The following is a 9,812-nucleotide window of genomic DNA, read 5'->3' as shown; positions in this document are numbered from 1 at the left end:
TTATATATGTGTATTTTTATTTTCTTAATATCTTTAATCTTTGATGTTGGAATATCAAAAGTCAATCAAATAAAATAATTCTAAAATCTTTCCCTCCACACTAATAAAGAAATACACATTAACACGGTCATTTTCTTTTCTCTTCTCCACTTTACACGCTCCTACCAGCTACCAGCTACCAATCTATCATCCTCTTCATCTTCTCTTCTTTTGACTGTAAGCACTTCTTCTTCTTTCTCATGTCATTATTTTTTATTTTATTATTTTTATATTTATTGTTATAATGTTAATTATTTTTCATCAATTAGGATTTTATTCTGTCAAAGATCTTCTTTTAAGTTTGATTTTTTTGTTTGTGTTGTGATATTACTTCTACTTTTCTGAACATAAAATTTTATCTTTTTTTCGTTAAAAGATTCTTACTTTATGCCATTGATATGATGAAAGCAAAAAAAAATCATGAGATAATGTTGTCTGTTAATTTTTGTTTAGGTATTACAATAAGCTTTAGAAATGGCTGAATATGTAACTCCAAGTAATCCATTGGCAAATTCTATTTCTTTAAATGGGGAAGAAATTAATCCGTCAGTACCAACAATGGCAACAACAGATACTGACATTGCACCAACACACACAACAACTATTACAAATCAACCAGTCACTGATGAAAATGGTAGTAATGAAACTATTGTTACAAAAAAAAGGAAGAAGACTTCACCAATTTGGGACGATTTTGATCAAGTTGAAAGTTCTGAAGGTACAAAAGCTATTTGCAAGTATTGCAAATCAGTGTTTTCTTACGCTGGAAAAGGAGCAAGTACTTCACATTTATGGAGGCATTCTAGTAGTTGCTTACAAAGGAGATTGCATGTTGTTGCACAAAAGAAGCAACCATTGATTCCATTTCAACCTTCCAATTCAAGTGTTAATCCCTTTGTGACACCAGGTGCAAGATATTCTCAAGAGAAGATGAGACAAATAATTGCTACAGCAATTATGATTCATGAGCATCCTTTCAGCATTGTTGAGGATGAAGTTTGGATGTGGGGCTTCCAATATGCCAATTCTGAATTTCATAAAATTTCTCGCAAAACTGCTCGAAGTGATTGCTTGGCAATATATGAGGCTGAAAAGAAACAACTGAAGGCTTTGTTACAAGGTGTTAGAAAGATAAGTTTGACAACTGACATGTGGAGATCAAGCCATCAAATTGTTGAATATATGGTTATCACAGGTCACTTTATTGATGCAGGATGGAATCTTCAAAAAAGGATTTTGAGTTTTGTTCAGGTACCTGCTCCTAGACGTGGCATTGATGTTGCGGATGCTATTTTCAAGTGTTTGAAGACTTGGGGAATTGAAAACAAAGTCTTCTCAGTATCTGTTGACAATGCTTCCTATAATGATTCATGTCTAAGGGCTCTTAAGGATACTATTTCAGATAACAACTCATTACCTGTTGGTGGTAGTTTGTTTCATGTTAGGTACTGTGCACACATTCTGAATTTGTTGGTACAAGATGGGCTAGGTAAAATTAAAGATATTATTCATAAAGTTCGTGAGAGTGTCAAGTATGTCAATTTTAATGATTCAAGATTTAAAACATTTGTTGAGATTGCTGAAAACAAGCGTTTGAAGGAGAAAAAACTCATCATTGATTGTCCCACAAGATGGAATTCTACTTACAACATGTTATCTGTGGCTTTGAAGTTTAAATCTGTGTTTCCTGTGTATAAGGAAAGAGAACCTCACTACAATTACGAACCATCATCAGAGGATTGGAGGAAAGTTGAGAAGATTTGCAAACTTTTAAAAGTTTTTAATCTTGCTACTCATGTCATTTCTGGTAGTGAGTATCCTACTGCAAACTTGTACCTTCCTGAAGTTTGGAGAGTGAAACAAGTAATTGATGATGCTATTGAAGATAGAGATTCCTTCATGAGAGAAATGGCAACCTCAATGAAAGAAAAGTTTGACAAATATTGGGGAGAATGCAATATGGTAATGTCTCTTGCTTGTGTTTTGGATCCTAGGTGCAAATTACATGTTATTAAATTCTGTTTTCCTTTAATTTACAAACCTGAACATGTGGCTGCTGAAAATGTTGAAAAAGTGAAGAATACATTGCAAGAAATGTATGATGAATATGCTGAAAAGTGTCATGATGAGACAATAATAAGTGGAGTTAACACTAATAGTCTAGTTGCTTCTTCTAACGTGGTTAGTTCTGAAATTAGTGGAATTGATGAAATGTTGAATATGGTTCGAGAAAAAGAAGCCATTCATCCAACAAAATCAGAATTAGAAGTTTATCTTGATGAGAGTGCTTACATTACTGAAGGCAATTCTAAGTCTTTTAGTGTTTTGGAGTGGTGGAAAAATAATAGCTTGAAATTCAAGGTTTTATCTAAAATGGCAGCGGACATACTAGCAATTCCTGTCTCAACCGTGGCTTCAGAGTCTTCATTTAGTGCTGGAGGAAGAGTTATTGATGAATATCGTTCTCGACTAAATCAAGAGTCCATTGAAGCTCTCATTTGTGGAGGAGATTGGCTTCGAAACAAGTATGGTTTGAAGAAAAAACCAAAGGTAAAAATCAACTTTCTAATATTTCTCTTTTTGACTAAGTATCTATGTTATAGAAAATATTTTCTCTTTTTAAATGTGAAAACATTGATATTGGTATGATGTGAGTAGTTAGAACAATAAAGTTGAATTTTCATGATATATGACTAAGTATTTGTTGCATTTATATTATTTAAAAATCTAATGATATGTGTATGTTTGCTTTTTTTTTCAAGGTGTTGGAACATGAAGATTAAATCACTTGCAAGCTTAGAGGGTTAATCGATTAATTGGCCAACATTTCCTTTACTGTATTTTGATTTAAATAGTTATTAGCTTTTATTTGATGTTATGTTTAGTTGGTTTGTTACAACTCTTGATATTGATGAACTCTTTTATTTTGATATGTTACATATTTTGGAAGTAGTCAAGTGGGAATATATTTATATATATTATCTTTTTTTAATTAATAGTAGTTATTTATTGATATTTTGTCTTTATTTTGTATCACTATTATTCATAAATTTATTATTTTATATTTTATAATTTTAAAAATTAAATTATATCTTAAATTTAATTATTATTAAAAAAAAAAAAAAACAGGCCTATTAACAGGCTTCAGGCCAAGCCAGATTTAACAACAGGCCAGGCTCAATACTCATTAAAAAGCCTATATCAGGCTACAGGCCAGGCTAAGGCCAATATACTCTATTACAGGCCTGGCCTGTTAAGACTAAAGCCTGGCCTGGCCTGGCCTGTTTCCACCCCTAAGTGCGATATACTTTACTTAATATAAACTAGAGTATATACACAAATAGATCTCTAAAAAATTTTGTGTCGGATACTTTAATTTCTAAAAAATTTTTATTACATTGAGAATCTTAAATTTAATAAACAAAAATTGCTACACATCTAACTATTTTTTCATCCAAATAAGTTTAACACCAACAAAAACTACTCTCATTTAAAGAGCGTCATTACACGTACTTTTTCTTCTTCTCATCCTCCCGCGCTTCTTCTTCTTCTTGTTCTCCCCTGCGCTTCTTCTTCTTCTTCTTCTTCTTCTTTCAAATACACGCATACGTCATCTTCTTCTTCTTTCAAATTCACGCATACCTTCTCCTCCTCCTCCTCCTCCTTCTTCTTCTTCGCGCACGCAGATTCTTCTTCTGCTTCTCCTCCTCCTTCTCTTCTTCTTCTTCTTCTCCTCTTTCGTTATCGTCATCACCAATAACACCAACATTTTTGCTAATAGATTATTTTTTCAATCGAATTGAATGGAATGCAATTGCTAAATTGAATTGAATTGAATGGACGCAGGTGTTCTGAATTGAATTGAATTGAATTGATAATCTCTAAATTGTAGACACAGTTGTTTTGAATTTGATTTTATATAATGGATAATGTTCCGTTCATTTAGTACTATACAATTGTTTCACCTTAATAACATGTTCGGTTCATTATGCAGAAAGCTATTTTGAATTTGATTTTATATAATGGATAATGTTCCATTCATTTAGTAGTATACAATTGTTTCACCTTAATAACATGTTCGGTTCATTATGAATTGAATTGAATTGATAATCTCTAAATTGTAGACACAGGTGTTTTGAATTTGATTTTATATAATGGATAATGTTCCGTTCATTTAGTACTATACAATTATTTCACCTTAATAACGTATTCGGTTCATTATACAGAGAGGTGTTTTGAATTTGATTTTATATAATGGATAATGTTCTATTCATTTAGTACTATACAATTGTTTCACCTTAATAACATGTTCGGTTCATTATGAATTGAATTGAATGGACGCAGGTGTTCTGAATTGAATTGAATTAATAATCTCTAAGAGGAGGAGAAGAAAGAGAAGGAGAAGAAGAAGGAAAGAAGAAAAACTTGCGTGTGCAAATTTGGAAGAAGAAGTCTGTGTGTGCTTCGTTGGAAGAAGAAGAAGGAGGAGGAGAAGAAGAACCTACACGAATTTGAAAGAAGAAGAAGAAATACGAGGAGGAGGAGAAGGAGAAGGAGAAGGAGAAAGAAACGGAGAAGGAGTGCGTGATTTGAAAAGTTGTTATAACAACTTGGATAAAAATTTTGCTTGAATGTAGAGCTTTGTTCTTAACAAAAATATTCTTATTTTTAGAAAGTTAAGAAGAGGTCTTAACATAATAAAATTTTGGGTTAAGTATTTTTTTTCGTCCTTGAAGTTTGGGGCAAAAATCAAATTCGTCCCCTATCTTTTTTTGTTATTAAAATCATCCTCAACGCTAAGAAACACTTTAAAATCATCCATCCTTTCATTAAACAAAATTTTCAGACACTTTTACCCTTTAGGTTGTTACCGGTAGTTGATGCCTTTAATGATTAAAAAATTAATTTTTTTTTATAATTGGTTGGAGAGGGTGGGATTAAATCAAAATCTCACCTCCAACCAAAATAATTGAGTGTTTGCTAGGTTTTAGAAGTTGCGGTGGAGCCATGGCTTCGGAGAGCTCAAGGTCGTCTCGTAGTCAATCGTCTGCACAGAAGAGGGAGCTTCTCTGTAGGTATGGTGAGAGACCCGTGCTACAAATTTCGAGAAGAACAACTTTGGACAGCGATTTTGGGACTGTGTCTACTATGAGGTACGTTTTTTTTAATTTTTGTTCTTGATGGATGGTAATATTTTGTTTCTGATGACTGACTATGGTGGGATCCTGTAGATTAAAGAAGAGGGTCAGTTCTTCCGTTGGGCAGACTCAGAAGCTGAAAGTGAAGATCCACAGGTTGGAAGGTTGAAGAGGAAAGTTGTAGCCCTAAAAGCAAAAGTGAGGGACATTGAGTGGAAGTTGAAGATTACTGCATTGTGGGGCATGGTTGGTTGGATTGGTTGTTTTTTTTTCTAGTTGCAGATTTGGTTGAATCAGAAGCAGGGGCTACCTTGTGTGATGCCTCTGAAATATGCTTGATGAAATCAGGGGAAAAAATAGGGCGTTTTTAGTTAGGATGTGTTTATGGTTTAATGAAATTGTACCTGCACCTGAATGAAATTGAGTTTTGTAATTTGAGTTGTATTGTGTTAATGAAAATCTGATGCTGTGACTGGACAGAGTCTGTGTTAATGAGTTTGGTTTTGTAGGTTGGTGATTAATTATGTGAGTGAATTTTTGTATCTGTAATTTGACAAGAAATCGGTAATGAAACTGGATCTGGGTAGCCTAAAATTGATATTGAAAAATTATGTAAACAAACTTGGTTACATGAACTAACATCAGAGAGCACCACAAGCACATATATTAAAACACAACTATGTCAAATTCATTAATAAGCATATCTAAATAACAACAAAAGATAGAACCTTCAGTCACCATCATATTCATTAGTTGACAGATGGACTCAGAGCAAAATATTGTCTAGTTAAAACGAAACAACAACAAAAGATGGAAACTTCAGTCACATACCTATAGCAACTCTATTGCTATCTAAAGAACAACAAGCATAAGTTCCAAGACAAAATACAGTCTCACAAACATAAGTTCCAGACAGAATAAAGTCTCACAAACATTGAGTGTACTCAACTCAGCACTACATTAATAACATAACAACATCTCAAATAATCACAAATTTTTAAAGTTTTCTCCAAGCTCTTGGTGGAAGTTTTGCCATGAGCCTCAACTTTCTTAGAGATACATGAAGTGCAATGTTGTGACTGAATGAGACAGTCCTGACTGATTAGCTTGAGTTGGATACAGCCTGCTCCTTGGGTATTGGTGGTTGTTGTGTGGAGCTTATGATGGGCTTCATCTTGGGCCTTCGGTGAAGAGTAGCTGCTGCTGGTGTGTTGGGCCTAGAAGATGATGGTGTGAGCTGGGACTTGGGCTGGGATGAGTTAGACCTTGTAGTGGGTGATATGGTGGTGGTTGATTGGGGCTGTGATGATGAATTTTGTTGTCTATTGGACCTCTTCCTCCCTCTAGTAGCAGATTGGACAGCAGGATGTGATGATGCCTTATCCCTGGTTGTGGGAGTTGCAGATGAACTCTTCCTCCCTCCCTTGATTTTCTTCACAGTAGGTTGCTTAGGTGGTTGGACCTGAAACACATAAAAAAATACTTTTAATGAACCATTCACATAAAACCCTAACATACATATTGTAACTACACTTACAAGGAGGGGTGGCTTCTTGCATCCTCCCTTCTTATGGCCTGATTCACCACAATTTGAGCACCTCTGAATCTTTCCCCTCCTAGACAAGTAAGAATGGCTTTTATCCTCAGCTTCATCAGGTCCTCTCTTCCTCTTCTTCACTAGCAATAATCAACATATGCATCCATATCAAGACCCTTAAAATTGATGCAGCTGATGGCATGTGTGCATGGAATGCCATTGAGCTGCCATTTCCTACAAGAACACTCATGAGAAGATAAATCAACAGCATATTTGTTTAACCCATTTACAACCTCATATGTCTGTGCAGCAGACTAATAAGGCCTCCACTCACCAGCTGACCTACCCCTCCTCTCTACCTTCTTCCTAATTCGAGGTAAAATTGTACCATTAAACTTTTGAGCTCTTTTTCTATTAACAACACATCTACTCATCAAATAAACCTTAATTTCTTCCAACATAATAATAATAGGCTTTTCTCTAAACTCTACTATTGCACCATTAAAGCTTTCAAACATATTGTTTACAAGAGTGTCGCATTTAGAATGAAAGTTAAACCTGGACATGCTCCAAAATCTAGGAGGAATGGCATTCAGATGCCTATGAGCCTCCACATTGATATTTTGAATGACTGCCATCTCTCTCTTCCACTCCTTCCAGTGTGTAGCCTTTGCACACCTCCACATCAATTGCTTTAAGTGTAGTCCAGGAAACTTTTTTCTGAAGTTGATATACAGATGGCAAACACAAAACCTGTGGTCTACACCAAGGATGACTTCGTCAAAAGCGGGCAGCAGACCCTATCAAAGGAGGTAAATAGTTGTGTTAGAACAATGTTATTAACCAGAATTCAATGATTTAATAAATAGAAGCTAACACAATACTTGTTTACCTTCTGCTGATCAGACATGAAGGTTGATCTACCAATTGTCTCAGCTCCAAAATCATCAATTAGCCGCTGGAGAAACCACTTCCAGGTGTCCTTAGTCTCTGACTCGACAATGGCATACGCGATTGGAAGCATTTGATCATTAGGGTCCCAACCTATCGCGGTCAACAGCTGCCCCCCCCCCTTGAGGTGTCTTCAGAAAGCAGCCATCCAAACCAATAAACCTCCTATACTGCAGAAAGCTCTTTTTGCAAGAAGCTAGACACACGTATATTCTTTGAAATATGTAGAAGTTGTTCAACAAAGCATGTTGTTCCTCAATCTCGAAATCAGGGGACCTCTGTACCTTGAGCGTCACGGTTGATCCTGGATTAGCCCATACCAACTCCGAGTAGTAGTCAACGGTTTTCTTATACTACTTCTGGTAAGTTTCTTGTATCTCATCCAATGCAGCTTGTCTTGACCTAGCTGTCATTGACGTTGTCACAGTCAGATTCCACTTCTTTTGATCCTTGTTCACTAGTTCTTTTATCTTGACCTTTGGGTTATGTTCTACCTTCTTCTTAAAAGCTCTACTCAGCCACGCAGTATGCATTATCCCAACCTTATGTGACTGGCCACAAGTATGCTTAAGGTTCATAGACCTAAGCTGCCAAGTCTCTTCCTCACTCATCTTTGCAGTATATAACCAAAGGGACAACCCGGCTGACAAACAGTCCTCAATCTAACCAAGTCAAGCTTGGCATACCTGATCCCCCCTTCTTGTTTGCACTTCATATGCTGTGACAGTGTCTTTGAATTCCTCTCTTGAAGCATATACAGTTCCAACCTCCCATTTATAACTCGTCATCTCTTTAACATCTTTATGAATTGGATACCGAATAGCTTCATAGTTATCATCCTCATGTCTGTCCTCCTTGTTTGGACCACCACCAACTTCATAATCCAAATCCACCTCCTCACTATTGAAGCCTTCCTCATCACTAAAATCACCATTCACAACCCCTTTGCCCTTATCAACCCGATCACCATCCTTAGCACTTGTAAGTTTCTCAAACCCACTCTCATCATCATACTCCTCTTCACTATCTGTAAAATGAACATCATCAGCACTGTCAACCTCAAGATCAGACAGAATAAACTCCTTATCATCGATGTCATCATCACTGTTCAATTCAACTCGTGCATTTTCAGTCGCCACATCTGGGTTCAAGTTATCTCCTTCATTAACTTGTTCCACATTATCATTTTCCACCTGTTGACCTTGTTCAACGTCATAAACCACCAACTAATTCCTAGGATTTTCCTCTATTTTGCCTCCAATATCAATATACCCTACTTCAAGAAATTCTTCAGCATCCTCAACCTTATGCACCACAAACATCTCAACATGACTCCTTAGCTCCGTTATTCTACACATTTCAAGTGCATCTTTGTCAGCAGCAAATAACTTCAGATCCTTCTCTAACCATTCAGTTGTTGGATCCTTATACCACAAAGTTGATATATTTTCCTTTGTGTATCCAAATTGTCTTACCTCTGCATATGCCTCAAATACAGACCAGCAATCACTCTCAACATCTTCAATCAATATCTTTTGTCCCCCTATATACCGCAATGTCCCATTGTCATATCCAAATCGACCCCATGGTAGACACTCAAATTAAAGCTTCCCATCCCCTAAAACGAAAAACAAAAAATTTTAAATCAAACCCTAGCAGTTCTTGGAAACTAACGGAATCCATTACACATTATTACGTTCAAAATCCACAAAACCGAAACCAATGGTGCATACATACCTGATTCGAGAAGACAACAGCAGAATGACCTCCTTCCACACTCTTGCCAACGCAGTCCAAATGTAGTAACGATACTCCTCAAGTGACTTTGAACCTCTATTAGGGCATCATTGAAGGTGAAAGATCAGTTTTCAAGTGTGTAATGTAAATGAGACACTGAATCCAACCCGCGAGAATGAAACAAAGCGTTAAAGACTTCAGGGGTAAAAGTGTCCAAAAAATTTGTTGAACGCATGGGAGGATGATTTTAAAGTATTTCTCAATGTTGAGGATGATTTTAATAACAAAAAAAGGTCGAGGACAAATTTGATTTTCTCCAGACCTTAAGAATGAAAAAAGTACTTAACTCTATAATTTTTTAGAAAACGAAAACATTCCATATAAAAATTCTTAGGAACTTATGTAGTATA

At 35.8% G+C, this 9,812-nt stretch overlaps 1 protein-coding gene across 1 annotated transcript; it reads left to right on the top strand.

Moving 5' to 3' along the window:
* The first annotated feature begins 513 nt into the window (after positions 1-513).
* Positions 514-2,822, top strand: LOC107647317 (zinc finger BED domain-containing protein RICESLEEPER 2-like). The gene is made up of 2 exons (XM_088489642.1): positions 514-2,589; positions 2,802-2,822. Exons 1-2 carry the CDS (start codon positions 514-516, stop codon positions 2,820-2,822), a joined length of 2,097 nt encoding a protein of 698 aa, XP_088345768.1.
* Positions 2,823-9,812: the final 6,990 nt, after the last annotated feature.

Source organism: Arachis ipaensis, chromosome B6 (assembly GCF_059453495.1).
Source record: "Arachis ipaensis isolate K30076 ecotype BB chromosome B6, ASM5945349v1, whole genome shotgun sequence".
Lineage (NCBI taxonomy): Eukaryota > Viridiplantae > Streptophyta > Magnoliopsida > Fabales > Fabaceae > Arachis > Arachis ipaensis.
The sequence above is the reverse complement of the archived record's forward strand: the minus strand, read 5'-3'. Positions and strand labels throughout refer to the sequence as shown.

Excerpts from the sequence above, each read along its gene's own strand:
- LOC107647317 (XM_088489642.1), top strand. The coding sequence starts at position 514 with ATGGCTGAATATGTAACTCCAAGTAATCCATTGGCAAATTCTATTTCT. Across the intron at positions 2,590-2,801 it reads GTTTGAAGAAAAAACCAAAG|GTGTTGGAACATGAAGATTA; the intron begins GTAAAAATCAAC and ends TTTTTTTTCAAG.